The sequence below is a fragment of the Schistocerca piceifrons genome, chromosome 8 (assembly GCF_021461385.2).
Source record: "Schistocerca piceifrons isolate TAMUIC-IGC-003096 chromosome 8, iqSchPice1.1, whole genome shotgun sequence".
NCBI classification, from domain to species: domain Eukaryota; kingdom Metazoa; phylum Arthropoda; class Insecta; order Orthoptera; family Acrididae; genus Schistocerca; species Schistocerca piceifrons.
Window position 1 is genome coordinate 138,185,116 of NC_060145.1, and position 17,493 is coordinate 138,202,608.

General features: G+C 42.7%; 1 protein-coding gene across 1 annotated transcript in view; it reads right to left on the reverse strand.

Moving 5' to 3' along the window:
- Window positions 1-1,692: 1,692 nt before the first annotated feature.
- LOC124711595 (cytochrome P450 302a1, mitochondrial) overlaps window positions 1,693-17,493 on the reverse strand; it is a 214,643-nt gene continuing 198,842 nt past the window's right edge. The window contains exon 9 of the mRNA XM_047241748.1: window positions 1,693-1,872. Within this exon, the coding sequence (XP_047097704.1) occupies window positions 1,765-1,872 (108 nt within the window). The 3' untranslated portion in view covers window positions 1,693-1,764. The remainder of the gene's footprint in view (window positions 1,873-17,493) is intronic.

The window sequence follows — 17,493 nt, forward strand, 5'->3', positions numbered from 1 at the left end:
TGGCAGGCATCAGTTTATTGGTAGTGTATTAGGCAAATGCAATCAGGCTACAAACTGGATTGCTTAACACACTCATGTAACCCATCATAGAATACTGCTCAAGTACGTTAAACCCATACCAAAAGGACCAACAAGTGATATTGAATATATACAAACAAAGGCAGGTTTGTTTGTCCTGTGGGAAAGTGACACAGTGATGCTAGAAAAACTGAACTATCAAATGCTTGGGATAGATGCAAACTATTCTGTGTAAGGTTACTTAGAAAGTCTCAGGAGCCATCTTTAAGTGAAGAATCTAAGAATATCCTAAAATCTCCTATGTATCACTTGCACATGGATCACTAACATAACATTAGAATAGTTGCAGTAATTTTAGAAGCATTTAAGCAATCGTTCTTCCCACACTCAATATGTAAATAGAATGGGAAGAACCCTTATAATTGGTACAATGGGGAGTACCTCCTCAATGCATTTCAGGTGTAGATGTAGATCAGATCCCATTTTAGTGGAAATATGCAAGGAAGACACTTTGCATTATCGAAGTGTTTGTCCATGTTTTTATTTTTATTTGTATGGATGCAACCTTGGACACAATGTGTGTTATGTTCACAACTCTGTTTTAATTCAGGCTTAATTATCACTATAGTTTGTTAACAAGCAACCATAGTAAGACACACAATGTCAGCATTGGTATTTAAGAAGCTTTTAGTCTAGGACTAACAGCTTTAATGTGATACTTTACAACTGCTTCACAATGAGAATTAGACTTTGAGATAATTTAGTGAATTGTGCTTAGTAAATTTTCTATTTAAGAGTGAGTTCAGTGCAAATTCTGGAGTTGAAACTTTTCAGTAATGAAAGAGCTGGAATTAGAGTGTTCACTACTGGTGAACATTGATTATGATAGAAACATAAAGCCTTTTTATGTTGTATTTGGTTAAAGCTGAATTGAGTATACTTCCATCTGAGGTAATTCAATATAAGTATTTAGAATCAGTACCATGAGTCAAGAAATTCTGTGTATGGCTCACATTCTAATTTGTGCATTTTATAAAAGACAACAATCAAAGTTTAAATGCAACAATTGAGTAGATAGGATCCTAGGAAAGAACTTTCAGAGTTTCTCAGTTGGTTCACATACGAAAAATTTTGGTAAGAAACTGGCATGCATCAGTAACTGAAAGTTGAGCTAGAGAGAGAGCATTTTAGAGAGTTTTTGTCAGAGATCGCTGGCACTATTTCCAATTAAGCCTACAGAATGTTAAAAATTGGATTTGGTGGCCTTCTCTGTAGGGTAAACGCATAAAAAATCAATTTAGAAATATCAGTGCACCTTGAAAACCATTAAAAAAAAGGCTCTGTACAGTGCTAGGAACCACTTTGATACATAGCTTTAAGGCTTCACCATGGTAGTTGTATTCTGTTTTCAGTTACATAGACGGAATACTTTTATTGGAATCATGTAAAGAGCTGGATGAAACTGGTTTCTAGAACTATCACAGCTGTTGAAGTTGTACTTAGTGTTCTAATATTCGTGACTGTGTATGAAACTCCATAGTGTGTAGCTGTATAAGCTGCTATTGTCATGGCAGTCAAAAATTGAATAGACTGTACAGTGTAACAGATTCAGTTTGTATGATTACTTTTTCTTCTGGCACTAGACATTGCAAACCAGTTATGTAAAAGCACTAATACAATGAAGTTCAATTTAATTTTGCAAATAATTTACAGAGAACTTAATACACCAACAAAAGACAAAGTATGTCAATATTCATCAAATGTCAATAATACTGGTTCATCAGGCTTATTTACTGGCTGGGTCCTAACATCCAAAAGTCCACCACTCCAGCCTATCTTGAAGTTACGACAGACCTGACAAGACAGAAAAAAATTATTATTTAGCATAAAATACATTACTGTAAAGTAAGCATACCACAAACTATTAAACAGCAAACAGATTTACAAACTTCCAGCATGTTGGTGTAGCTTAATCAGTAGAATGAAAAACCAGTCCAAGTTGTAACTTTTACTTTTTATTCATTCATTCAATGATTAGTTTCAGATTAAGAACTATTTTCAAGTCAAAAATAGCATTTCTGAAGACGTCAAAAATGAACAATGAACATTTACAGTGCCAGGTCAGACATTAAGGGGTGCATATGCTATGTGAACATAAGGCTGAAGCTGACAAAGCCTTGTATAAAGATACAGTTCAATCGAAGATGTTTCCAGAATGTTATTGTTCCAAAATATGCAAAGGTGACTATCAAAAACAAGTCAAAAAGTGTAGTGACACTGAATAGGAGGGCGGGTTAGGAGTGAGATTAGAATGGCCCATGGTACAGAAGACAAAGCTTTTTATTTTTTGCAATTGAAATTGATAGCGTATATTGGATATTTACAATTCCAGTTCTTTATCCCTATGTTAGTGAAAAGTGGAGTGAAATATGAAGCACACAGAGAAATATGCTTAGATGACCATGTCTCGCTAGTGCTGTTCCTGAGTCACATACTTTTGCCAAAAGGGTTGTTAATTTGACTAATGTCCAGTTTACACATGAGGAAACATTACTTTTGAGCAAGGGGTCAGGTTATTCACTTCAGTTGCCTATGTCCGACAGTGATGTGGCAAACTTGATAACTGAAGTTAAGGCAGCGTGTATATACAGCGAACTGGACTGCCTTGAGGAGACATTAGTTGCTGTCAAAATACAAGAACTGTTAGCTGAGGAGCATCTCAGTGCTAAGGGCAATAGGGCTAAGCAAAATGAGCAATGGGTTTTGGTGGGCATCAACGGTAAATTACATAGAGAGAACACTTTAATAACAAAAGCCAATAAAGGACTATATTAGTTGTCTTTATCAGAGGTAATGTACAGGGAAAAGGACCTGGACTTTTTGACAAGTAATGGTATGCGACAGATTGATAAGGTACCAACAAAGTTTGTGAATGTAGCTTTAAAAAAGGAGTTATCTGCATGCACTGTAAATGTTCGTTGCAGATTTTTGAGATCTCCAGAAATGCCATTTTCAACTTTGTTATGATGATCTGAAAATGGGTCTCAGCCTGAAACTAATCATCAAATGAACAAAAAGTAACAACTGCAAATTCAACTGGTTGTTTTGTTCTGCTCAGCAAACAGATTTCTTAAAAGAAGAGTTTTAGTTTCAACAGCGAAGGAGCCAATGATTCACAAGTTTTAGTTAACATATAACACAAACTGGTTAGACATTTATATTTCCTGAGTGTAGTTATTCCTCTGGGTGTGTATTTACAGGAAATTGTAACAATTTAACTGTAATAATAACGGTCACATAGAGCATTACAAAGAAATGGTTCCACACGAATGCAACAGTAGTAGTTCATCATCATCATCATCATCATCATCATCATCATCATCATCATCATTATCAAGTCTGCAGGCTTAAATGGGCGCTGCCACCGTTGGTAAATTCTTCTATGTTCTTAGGCTGCATCATCATCAGGCCATTTTACATCCAATGCTGCATAAAGGCTGCCCCTAGATTTCTCCATGCCGTATGATCTACATCAGTTGGTATCTACACTGTTCTGTCACATTTTTTATCTATCTCCTTCCATCAGATCATCTACTTCTCCTCTCATTTTGTGTAATCCAGCAAAGAACTTCTCTAATCCATCTACCATTCCATTCACTTAGTCACCCGTCCCACCTAATTCTACTTTCCTTCCGTCCTTCCTTCCTTCCTTCTCCGTTCCACTTTTATTATGCTCAGAATTATGTCTTCCACTCCATTCTGTTCCCTGGTCCACCTGTTTGTTTCCCAGCCAACCTTAGAAATTCTCAACAAGCAGCTTTCTATTGTTCACAGCACTACCCTAATGTTTCACTTGGTTTTTATATAAAATGTCTAAGCACTCCAGCAGATGTTTGCACCTCTGTTAACTTCTTTTCATGTTCATCCAGTCACTGTCTTCAAGTACTATAAACATAAAACTCATCATTTGATAATATGACTTAGTTTTTAATTTGCATCATTTCCTTTTCAGTGTGTTGGTCATACATTATTTCAGTCTTACTGCAATTGATTTTCAGGCCTACTGCCAGACTTACACCAATAAAATTACATTTGTACAATGACAGCAGCAAAATAAATATAGTTCAGATTTGTTCCATTAGTGCATATTGCTGACCATTTCGTCTGTAAGTCAGCAGGGGAATACTGTAGTCTGGCAGCCAGATACTAACATTCTTCTGTAGAGAAAATTCTGCTACCATGTACACTTAACAGCAAAAAAAGTGTCCGCCCGCATCTCGTGGTCGTGCGGTAGCGTTCTTGCTTCCCACGCCCGGGTTCCCGGGTTCGATTCCCGGCGGGGTCAGAGATTTTCTCTGCCTCGTGATGGCTGGGTGTTGTGTGATGTCCTTAGGTTAGTTAGGTTTAAGTAGTTCTAAGTTCTAGGGGACTGATGACCATAGATGTTAAGTCCCATAGTGCTCAGAGCCATTTTCAAAAAAAGTGTCCACTGCTCAATGCAATCAACATAATATAGCTGTGTCATAGGTCCTCTAAACACCAAAACTCTGTGGGGTACAGTCAACTGACTATACATAAAGGTTACAAAGAGTCCACTAGAGAACACTGCTCATTACAGCAGTCAGTTCGGATGTAAACTAATACCACTATACAACAAATATTAAAAATCACTTTATTAGAGATGAGACAGTCCTTAAAACTTGTAAATTAAACTTAATTATAATTAGTGACACTGTAGAAGTCTTATCACACCCATTAAATAGCATCACAAGTTTTTGTTTGTGATCAGAATTTGAAACCACTGTTAACCAAACAAAGCCTGGGTATCTGATCGAGAATTGGCTAGACATAAAGAGACCTAAAATATCAAACTGTTCACCAGTACCAGTTTACAAGGCTGAATATCCAAATGAGGAAATAAATGACAATACATTTAGCACTGCACCAGGAACCCCATGAAGCTCATATTGCCTCTGGGAAGTAACAACAAAAGCTATGTAATACGGTGCAACACACAGTTATGACACACCATGAACTGATGATGAAAGGGGAGTAGAACCCAGTACCTGTATGAATTATTAACTAAACACAATCAGATGTCAGATAGTGAATAAGTTCAGCAACAGCATGATACTGGATCGATGATACTAGTATTTTTTGCCTGGCATGGATTCAAACCCTACCTTTCGCTCTTGTCTTATAGCTATGAATAGACATGAAACATTTTTGTTTCTTCACTAGTAGTGAGATGTGCATAAGTTTGGCTGCAGGTAATGCAAAAAATAGGTCTATGCTGCCGAAGACCCAACCCCAGGCTTATTGTTGTTGTTGTTGTTGTTGACTCCACACAAAGAGGTGTTGACTATCAAATTCCCTTTCACTGGTAGTTAGGATCACACCATTTGTATAGACCCTGAGGAGTTTGGCATCATGTGGAAACAACTAAATGATGGGACAGTGTCATCTTGAAGGGTTCAAATCCAGAGAAATATTGGAATCAGAGCTCGAATCACAGCCCAGTGCCAAGATTTTCAAAATCTCAAGGTCACTTAAAATAAGAAATGAAGGTCCTATGACCTCACATGATGATTCGTTCATGAGCTAAAATAACATTACTACATGATGATTGGTTCATAAACTAAAATAACATTACTACTGTAAGAAAGCTTACTAGAGACAAAGTTTCGGCAAGCCTTTCACCTCTCATAGCCAATGGACATGTTTAATGTTGATTTTCAACCACAGCACAGTCCTGCATTCCTTACTTTGCATTACGGGAGGTGAAGAGGGTATGTTTGTAGCTGTTAGAAAGTAGTATCCCCAGAGGGAACCGAACCCACACCTTGGCCATTACAAACTAGCCTCAGTCCAAGTAACACATGTGTTAGCACCGTGATTTTGCCATAATCTGGTACACAGTACATGGTACAAGAAGTGTTGACTTCTACCTGAGCTGTTGCTTTGAATACCCCATTCATAATCTAACAGTCAGTGTCATGCAGAAACATGTTTGTGAAAGGTCTCTTGGGTGACTGTCATGGTAAGACCAATTTCAGCACCATCAGCCACTGACCGCTTGATACAGACCAGCATCCACCAAGTGATCATGATGCATCACGCATAGAGCCTATAATCTCCAGTGGACTTTCCTGCACTCAAATTAGCAAGAATAACATTGCATAAGATATAATACTATGTTTCAGCATGGTCTGTGGCAATTTTGCATGACTTGTTGCTATAAACTTATTCAAATATTGTCTTATTTTGTTCAGGTTTGTAGTACTGCTAATGCCATGACAACTTGAATATTTCTCATTCTTGATGTTACAAGGACTGTCCTTTATGCATTAGAAAATGGAGTCTAAAACAAATAAAGTATAAAATTTATGCCATTGTGTTCTGTTGGTGTTTATGCAAGGGTGAAAGCAATGGAAGCAATTTGAAACACCTGTGCCCCGTATGGAGTGACTACTCTTAAGAAAGCCAAGTTGCATTGTTTCAAGTATGATAATTTTGAGATAAATTAATCATCACATTTAGGGAGACAGACATCGAAGCAGGATGTTTCTCCAATTTACTAGTATGGTCACCGACAGTGTATCTGATAAGTGGCAAGTGTAACAACCAATTAACCTTCATGTGACACTTGCCTTCAGTAGTCACATTGAGATTAAAAGGAAGGAAGGAGGATTACGGTACAACATATTGTCAAAAACAAGATTAGATGCAAAGCAGAATCTCGGACGGGGAAGGAAGGTGAAGGAAGGTGTCTGCGCCCTTTCAAAACATTGATCCTGGCATTTGCTGTAACAAATTTAAGGAGGTCATCGTAAACCTGATTCAGTGTGGCCTGATGACAATTTTAAGTACCATATGATAACTCCATAGGGAAAAAATAGTGGGTAAGCCATACCAAACATTATTTCAAATCATAGCCTGTATATATCCACAAAATGTATTGTTACTGATATACATCTGGTGGCACAAAGAAGGTGTTTGTGTTACAAACAGTTTCATGGGGATGTGTCCTTCACAGCTGTCCTTTGTTGCTAACAGATGAGATGCCTTAAAGTTGTAGAGTAACAAATGTGACCTGGAAGACAGCCAGTTTGGTAAAGATGCCTGCTGAACATCTTGTAAACTGGCGCCTGCATGTTTTTAACTTTTTGCCCCTTATTGATCAACCACCAAGAAAGTTAGTTTTTCTTTTCTTGTGGTTTTTGTTTTGGTGATTGTGCTTTAAATGTGGCTCACCTCAGAATCAGCAAGTCGCTGCCTGCACCGTGCATCTCAGATGGTTTTTGATAATGAGGTGGAATATATTGTTGACAATTTCTCTAATATTTGTGTCTATTTTGTTCAATAACTTAAGGGAAAATGCTATAAATATGCACTACACTAATACAACTGGTGTCTCATCATAATACCATACAGTGAATGGCTATCTTAATTAAACTTGAAATCTTTCCTCATACTCAAGTAGCTCTACCAGACTACAACGTAAATATGACAATGTGGCTGTGAGAGTAGTTGCTGAATGAAATGCAGTTAACAGAGCATTAAGTGATACAATTTCATTAATTGATTTGTATATTTTGAGTAGCAGTTCTGGCATATTGTATGTTTATTACCGCTAGATCTACCAATTACTGAATGAGGCAACATACCTTATTATAACAAAATTTCTAAAGATGGCATTCTGTGTTCAATATATCTGTTCATAGCTCTGTCACAGAGGAGATAAAAATCTTACTCTCGCTCCAGTTTGGAATTGTCAGCTACTGCCTCTTACACTTTAAAGTGCATTGACATTTTTGTGGAGCAAGTGGCCAACTGCAGCATTTATTGCCTCCTCCTTGCCCTTGTGATGGCTGATACAAACAATTCATGATGAAGTCAATGATATTAGTCATAGTTGTTGCGTGAAAGTAATCTCTGCTTTCTGTAAACTTATGTTTGATAAGTTGATGACATACCAAAATGAAATTCATCCAGAATATTTGATTGGTATACCATGAATATATCAGGTGAATCTCAAAAGCTAATTCTCTGTTTTTCCAGGAGGTAACAAAACTATCCAACGTATTTCACTATGTTGCCATGACCCTATCATAGTTGCAGCAGGATGATTATGTTTCTGTGGTGTCACTGCCAGACACCACACTTGCTAGGTGGTAGCCTTTAAATCGGCCGCGGTCCGTTAGTATACGTCAGACCCACGTGTCGCCACTATCAGTGATTGCAGACCGAGCACCGCCACACGGCAGGTCTAGAGAGACTTCCTAGCACTCGCCCCAGTTGTTCAACAGACTTTGCTAGCGATGGTTCACTGACAAAATACGCTCTCATTTGCTGAGGCAATAGTTTAACATAGCCTTCAGTTACGTCATTTGCTACGACCTAGCAAGGCACCATTATCAGTTACTATTGATCTTGTGAATCATATACCGTCAGACCGACGTACACCATTAATGGATTAAAGTTAAGTATTCCACCAGCTACGTCCATTTTTCTAAATTCTAATTTCCTTGTCCTGTTCCAGACCTCACGCCAGCCTGCTTGAGCTAAAACACATGCCTTTCGGCCTCCTCTAGTAACACGGTGTTGGCTCTCCTGCCAACCAAAACATTGGCGATGAGGCACAACCGCGTTCTTATCGATATTGCCCCGATTTACTTGTGTAATGGCTTCGCCACAATCTCCAGATGTACTGTCTGAATTTTATCGCTTACAGAATCAGCAGATGCAGGCCTTACTGGATGCCCTTGGACAGCTCGTCCAGGGTCAACGTGCGATGCAAAACGATGCGGCAGCAGCCGCTCCACAGCTAACGCAGGCGCAACACGCTGTTGCACTAACTTTTCATCCTTTTGATGCTGCACTGGAAAGCTGGACAGAGTGGTCATGCCAATTTGGAATCCATCTCACCGCCTACAGAATTCAAGGTAACGAGCGGCAGCCTTTTTTGTTGTCTTCGGTCGGCGTGAATACGTACCGTGTGATAGTCAAATTATTTCCCCGATGCGACGTAGCAACTCTGTCCTATGAAGAAATTTTGTCTGCATTAGATGCATATTTCAAAGAATCAGTCAATGTAGTTGCGAAACGGTATACCTTCTTTCGTACAAAACGTACGGCAGGTCAGACTAATCGGAGTGGGTTGCAACCTTGCAAGGCCTTACTAGGGATTGTGCTTTTGAGTGTCAATGTGGACTCCCTTATTCAGATACTATGGTACGTGATGCAATTGCACAGAACGTTTCTGATGTTCGTATACGGGAACAGATTTTGAAACTAGTCAATCTCTCCCTTCAACAAGTGATGGACATATTGGATCGGCAGGACACACTTGACTTTGCTCAGGAACCATTTGAAACTTCACCAGCTGTGTGTCAGGTTAACCGGCCTGCCGGGCGAGCTGCACGGAGCAGTAAACAGCCCTCGCGCCCGGCCGTGCCGATGCCGCCAGGCTCTCAGCCATGTGTTCCGCGCAAGCAAGCAAATGCAGTGCTAAAATCATGCCCGCAGTATGCTACTAGACATTCGCGTGAGAATTGCCTGTCACACCAGGCTATTTGCTTTTTCTGTAATAAAAAAGGACATGTTCAGAGTGTTTGCCAGAAAAAGCTCAGATCGGAAACTCACAACCATTCCAGGCCCTTTGCTTCGCACCGAATTCAAACCAAGGATACTCAGGCTCGTTAAACTTCGCCCATGGAAATTCATGTAGTTCATTCCACTCCGCCCAGTGCCACTCTCTCTCACAGTGACTGTGTTCGTCCCACAAATAGTGTGCATCGACATCGCCGGAAATCCCATCAAGTCGCAAGTGATTCTTTACCAGTGTCAGTTCACGTTGCACGAGACAGTCACTCTTGTCATCAGCAGGACAATAAACTTCTTGTAGACTTGGACATTAACGGCAAAGTGATGCCATTCCAGCTTGATACCGGAGCTGCAGTTTCACTGATCAATAAAGACACGTACAAACAACTGGGCACACTTCCATTGCGTGCCGCAAATGTTAAGTTAACTAGCTATTCAGGTCAAACGATCCCTGTGTTAGGACAGTGCAGCCTTCTTGCAACATACAAAGGACACACAAAACTTGTGTCATTTTACGTCCTTCGTTCTTCTTCTGCAGTGAACTTGTTTGGTTTAGATTTATTTCAGTTGTTTAACTTGTCTATAGTAAATCAGGTCCTATCAGTGAACCAGACTGTGCCTTCAGACAGTGTTTCTCGTCTATGTGAAGAATTTGCAGACATTTTTGCACCGGGCCTTGGTTGCGCTAAGAACTATGAAGCACATTTGGAACTGAAAGTAAACGCACAACCGAAATTTTTCAGAGCGCGCAATGTTCCCCACGCATTGCGTGATGAGGTCGCAAAAACGTTACACGATTTGGAATCACAAGGTGTGATTGAATGTGTGCAGGCTTCTCTCTGGGCATCACCCTTAGTAATTTTGCCAAAACCTTCTGGAAAATTGAGACCTTGTGTGGACTTCAAGGCTACAGTGAATCCACAACTAGTGATTGGAACTTTTCCTTTACCCCACCCGGAAGATCTTTTTGACAAACTGCGCCCGGGTAAATATTTTTCGAAGTTGGACCTAGCAGATGCATACTTGCAAATACCGGTGGACGAAGAATCCCAGCACGTTTTGGTGGTTAACACGCATCTTGGTTTGTATTGATTCAAACGACTGCCATTCGGGTGTGCATCCGGCCCTGCATTGTTTCAGCAATATCTACAAACTGTTTGTGCATCAGTCCCTACTGCAGCAAACTATCTGGACGATATTGTGATCTCCGGAAAGACGGAAGAAGAACATTTAGCCAATCTCAGAACATTATTTCAGGTCTTGCGACCAAATGATCTTTGCTTGCGGAAGGACAAATGTGTGTTTTTTGCTCGTGACTTGCCCTCCCTGGGACATGTACTCAATGCCCAAGGCATACATCCCAGTCCCGAGCACCTCCGTGCCATACAAGACTTGCCTTCACCGCAGAATTTGAAGCAGCTACAGAGTGTGCTGGGAAAAATCAGCATCATAAATATGTGCCGCATGCCCCCTCCATTTCAGCTCCACTTCATCGCTTACGCCGTAAAGGTGTTCCGTTCGTCTGGACGACGGAATGCGAACGCGCCTTTTGCCAGTCGAAATCGGCGTTGCTTTCCTATACTTGCCCTACGCCATTCGATCCCCAGAAGCCCCTTTTGTTGATGGTGGATGCATCGGATATCGGGATCGGTGCTGTGCTTGCGCGCAAAGATGGATCACACGATCGCCCTATTGCCTTTGCGTCCAAATTGCTCTCGTCTGCGCAAAGAAATTATTCACAGATCGAGAAAGAAGCATTGGCTCTCGTATTTGGTGTTACAAAGTTTCATGGTTTCTTGTACGGTCGTCACTTTACCATCATCACAGACCACAAACCTTTGACATCGCTTTTTCATCTGAACAAGCCTGTACCTCCACGTACAGCACAGAAATTCATTCGCTGGTCTATTTTCCTCTCACAGTACCGCTACGATATCTTGTATCGGTCCACTGCTAAGCACGGAAACGTTGATGCGTTGTCCTGTTTGCCTGTTGCTGAGGATAGAGCATTCGATTCCTCCGAACTTGCTTGCATGTTCATTGATTCAGAAACCGATGACGTGGTCGAATCGTTTCTGATTGATTTTCGTCATGTAGCTACAGCCACAGCTGTCGACCCTGTCCTTGCTACCGTTCTGCATTTTGTTGCTACGCAATGGCCCTTGTCAAAGTCACAGATCGGGGACCCGCTGGTTCGCCAATTTTTTGCTCACAAGGAGAGACTTTTTGTTTGACGTGGTGTTTTGCTGTTGCGTTCTGATAATGATCAGTCCAGGGTCGTGGTCCCATGTTCGTTGTAGTCCTCTGTATTACGGCTTCTCCACCAAGGACATTGGGGTATAGTGACAACGAAACAATTTGCTCGTCGGCACTGTACTTGGTTCGGAATCGATGCCGTGATTACGAATATGTGCTCTTCTTGCATGGTGTGTGCCGAACAACAATCAGCACCACCGCGGAAATTCTTTGCATGGCCAAAAGCCATTTCCCCTTGGCAACGCTTACACATCGATTTTGCTGGTCCATTCTGGAATGCTCGATGGTTGGTTGTGGTAGATTCATTCAGTAATTTTCCTTTTGTTGTCCGGATGTCTTCCATGATGTCATCTGCCACCATCCAAGCGTTATCTGCTATCTTTTGCATTGAAAGTCTTCCACAGACTATTGTTTCCGACAATGGCCCACAATTCATGTCCGCAGAATTTCAGTCATTCTGCAAGGCCAATGGTATTCAACATCTGACGTCCGCTCCGTTTTTGCCACAGTCAAATGGTGCCGCTGAATGTTTGGTCAGGACTTTCAAGTCACAGATGTTGAAGTTAAAAGACTCGAATTCTCGGGAGGACGCGTTATTGCTCTTTTTGTCCTCGTATCGCTCTCAGCCCCGAGATGGTCGCTCGCCAGCGGAGTTGCTCCACGGTCGTCATCATCAAACCTTGATGTCTTTGCTACATCCGCCACATCAGGTTCCTGTACAGTGGTAGACACCTGCTTTTGCTCCAGGCGACGTTGTCTACTATCGTCACTACCGAGGTTCACGGCGTTGGCTCGAAGGGCGCATTCTTCGCTGCCTCAGACGCGCTATGTATCTGGTTTTGGGGGCCTCTGGTGAGGTGCGCCGGCATCTCAACCAGCTGTGCCTCTGTCGTCGCATGGGATCTGCCGCTCGCCGTCTGCTTTCAGCGATGGTGCCGCCCGGTCAGTGCCCTGGGGACCCATCTACTGGCTCGCCTCAGCCCCAGGTGTTACCGATGCTGCCTTCCATTTTGCCCCATGGCGACGCGCCGCCGCCACCGGCGCTGCCTGTTCTCCCGCCAGCGACACCCGCAGTGGACGCTTCACTGCAGCCGCTGGGTGCCTCCCTGGGTCACGCTCCGACATGGAACTCTTGCCCGCTCCGGACCATATGTCGTCTTTGCCCGTCGGGTGCCCCGACCCGATGGAGGTCGACCCTTCGGCCCCTCCTGTGTCTCTGCGGGTGCATACACCGCATGTTGGCATGCACCCTGGAGCAGGTTTTCAGCTCCCCGCAGTCTGAATGGCAGGGTGCAGGTGGAGCAGCCTCGCCTGTTGTTAGGCTCCCCACCTCGTCGCATACGTCAACATGGGGTCCTCCCCACGGCGGGCGGAAGCCTTATGCCACCACTGTACACCGATTTGTGGGGGATGAATGTGGTGTCACCACCAGACACCACACTTGCTAGGTGGTAGCCTATAAATCGGCAGCGGTCCGTTAGTATACGTCGGACCCATGTGTCGCCACTATCAGTGATTGCAGACCGAGTGCCGCCACACGGCAGGTCTAGAGAGACTTCCTAGCACTCGCCCAGTTGTACAACAGACTTTGCTAGCGATGGTTCACTGACAAAATGTGCTCTCATTTGCCGAGACGATAGTTTAACATAGCCTTCAGCTACGTCATTTGCTACAACCTAGCAAGGCGCCATTATCAGTTACTATTGATCTTGTGAATCATGTACCGTCAGACCGACGTTCACCATTAATGGATTAAAGTTAAGTATGCCACCAGATACGTCCATTTTTCTAAATTCTAATTTCCTTGTCCTGTTCCAGACCTCACGCCAGCCTGCTTGAGCTAAAACACGTGCCTTTCGGCCTCCTCTAGTAACACGGTGTTGGCTCTCCTGCCAACCAAAACAGTTTCTACTGGCAATATCTTTCTTGAGTGGACTAACAATTTACATGCATCATCTGCACCAATGATGCAGTGGCTTAACTACTTTTCCTACAACATCATAATGAGTATTGTAGTATTTATGGTGAGAGAGGTGAATGGAAAGGCGCACAGACCACTGAAATATGTTCAAAGAAAATAAACATAATCCACTGAATTACAGAGCCATTTCATTGACATCGACATGTAGCTCGATGTCTGAACAAATACTTTGTTCCAGTGTTAGGAAATACCCCAAAACTTATTACCTATTGACATCAAACTAGCATGGATACGGAAAGGATCACTCTTGTGAGATATAGCTGGCCCTTTATTCACACCACATACTATGTACAGGGGCTCTCAAGTTGCTTCCATATTTATAGAGTTCTAAAAGGTCTTTTGATATCATTCCTCATAAGTGGCTTCTAACCACATTGCTTATTCATGGACTGTCGCCTCAGATGTGTAACTGGATTCGTGATTTCCTGTCAGAAATGTCACAGATCACAGTAACTGATGGGACATGAGTGCGACTTCACAAGTAAAGTGATGTAGGCATTTTGCACTTTCTAATGTATATAAACAATTTAGCAATCAGAACATTTCTCTCAGATTTGTAGCTGGTAATGCTGCCATCTAGTAAATTCCTCAGAAGAGCAAAGCAAATTACAAAATGACGCTGAAAATATATCTTCACAGTGCAAAATGTGACAATTTACCTTAAACAATAAAATGTGTTACATTCTCCACATTGATACCAAAAAATTCTGTTAAAGTTTGCTTACACAGTAAATCAGTCACATTTAAAGATTGCCAATTCAACTACATATCTAGGAGTTATGATCACAGACTACTTAAATTGGAATCTGCAGCAATACAGGAAAGTTTCCTTGTCACTAGCCAGAACCCCATCAGACATACTGTTCCTGCATTGTTGCTTGGCTCATAGAATTCCCCCAAATGGCCTTTCCATCAAATTACCCATCTCTGGCTGCCACCCCTCTTTCCATAATGATCTCCACCTGTTCAGATTCTGCCAATCTTTAGCGCTCACCAACATAGTACTGCAAAAACATATCAACCGAGCCCTAACCCCCTTGCAGTACCTTCTCTCTATCCGCAAAATTCTCCTGCTATACAGTCCCAAATTCTTGGAACCCATAACACACACTGAAACTCTTGTCTTCCAGGAACTAGTGAAACATGCACAATGCCACCTCAGAATGCTCTCTAGCCTGCTTATCTTGTACTCCTGCCTTGGAGTACCACTGTCCACCACCTCTACAAATACCTCCAAACCTCTCCCACCTGCCCTCATAGCTGAAAAACCCTTTCTGACAGACCTACTACATTTACCCTACCCTCCAAAACTCCCTCCACTGCCACACAAAATTCAGAACCTAAACAGACCCAGTGTGCTCCCTGCTGCCATTGGATAAGCAGCTGCAGCAGCAAGTCGTATACTCTTAGCTCACTTATTTGTTACATAGTTTAATTCTTAATTTCTTTGCGTGTTTTTGGTACTTGCATTGTTTAATTCATAAATTTCAGGCGTATTATAGTATTTGAGAGTGTAGTACTGCATTATAGTACCTGAATAGTGTAAAATCGCATAGTCAAAGGTCTTCTGTTTTTGTTTTGAACGGCCAGTGTCGGTTGGTCACAGCCAGTATGCCCCTGCCGCCGTTGGATAAGCAGCTGCAGCAGCAAGTCGTATACTCTTAGCTCACTTATTTGTTACATAGTTTAATTCTTAATTTCTTTGTGTGTTTTTGGTACTTCTATTGTTTAATTCATAATTTTAGGGCGTATTATAGTATTTGAAAGTGTAGCATCGCGTTTTAGTACCTGAATAGTGTAAAATCGCGCAGTCTTCTTCTGCCGCCGAGCAGTGTGTCAACAGTGCGCACGTAGCAGCATTCCTGCATCTATTAGGCAATCTTGTATTTTAATAACCATTTAAATTTTGTGTTGAATTGTTTGTGCTCTCTGTAGATTAGCTCAGACATTCTTTGCACAACAGTTTTTAGCATGGATAGGGACTGCAACTGCTGTGTTCGGATGCAGGCTGAGTTGGCATCCCTTCGCTCCCAGCTTCAGGCAGTGTTGGCTTTGGTCACACAGCTTGAGGCTGTTGCCAATGGGCATCACTGTGGGGGTCCGGATGGGGGTTTGTTGGGGACGGCAAGCTCGTCCCACGCATCCCCCGATCGGACTACAACTGTGGTTGCCCGGGATACTGCCTGCATTGAGATTGATCCCTCACCTGCGGTAGAGTGAGAGGTCGTCTCAACGTGTGGCAGGGGGCGAAAGACATTCCGGAGGGCTGAACGGAAGGCCTCTCCAGTTTGTCTGACGAACCGGTTTCAGGCTATGTCTCAGGCTGATACTGATCTTCGGCCGGACATGGCTGCTTGTCCTGTTCCAGAGGTTGCCCCTCAGGCTGCAAGATCCGGGCGGTCGCAGAGGGTGGGCTTACTGGTAGTTGGGAGCTCCAACGTCAGGTGCGTAATGGGGCCCCTTAGGGATATGGCAGCAAGAGAGGGAAAGAAAACCAATGTGCACTCCGTGTGCATACCGGGGGGAGTCATTCCAGATGTGGAAAGGGTCCTTCTGGATGCCATGAAGGGTACAGGTTGCACCCATCTGCAGGTGGTCACTCATGTCGGCACCAATGATGTGTGTTGCTATGGATCGGAGGAAATCCCCTCTGGCTTCCGGCGGCTATCTGATTTGGTGAAGACTACCAGTCTCGCTAGTGGGATGAAAGCAGAGCTCACCATCTGCGGCATCGTTGACAGGACTGACTGCAGACCTTTGGTACAGAGCCGAGTGGAGGGTCTGAATCAGAGGCTGAGACAGTTCTGCGACCGTGTGGACTGCAGATTCCTCGACTTGCGCCATAGGGTGGTGGGGTTTTGGGTTCCGCTGGATAGGTCAGGAGTCCACTACATGCAGCAAGCGGCTACACGGGTAGTAGGGGTTGTGTGGTGTGGACTGGGCAGCTTTTTAGGTTAGATGGCCTTGGGCAAGTACAGAAAGGTCAACAGCCTCAAAGGGTGAGTGGCAAAGTCAGAACATGCGGGGACCAAGCAGCAATCGGTATTGTAATTGTAAACTGTCGAAGCTACATTGGTAAAGTACCGGAACTTCAAGCGCTGATAGAAGCACCGAAGCTGAAATCATTATAGGTACAGAAAGCTGGCTGAAGCCAGAGATAAATTCTGCCGAAATTTTTACAAAGGCACAGACGGTGTTTAGAAAGGATAGATTGCATGCAACCGGTGGTGGCATATTTGTCGCTGTTAGTAGTAGTTTATCCTGTAGTGAAGTAGAAGTGGATAGTTCCTGTGAATTATTATGGGTGGAGGTTACACTGAACAACCGAGCTAGGTTAATAGTTGGCTCCTTTTACCGACTTCCCGACTCAGCAGCATTAGTGGCAGAACAACTGAGAGAAAATTTCGAATACATTTCACATAAATTTTCTCAGCATGTTATAGTTTTAGGTGGAGATTTCAATTTACCAGATATAGACTGGGACACTCAGATGTTTAGGACGGTGGTAGGGGCAGAGCATCGAGTGACAATATACTGAGTGCGCTATCCAAAAAATACCTTGAGCAATTAAACAGAGAACCGACTCGTGGAGATAACATCTTGGACCTACTGATAACAAACAGACCCGAGCT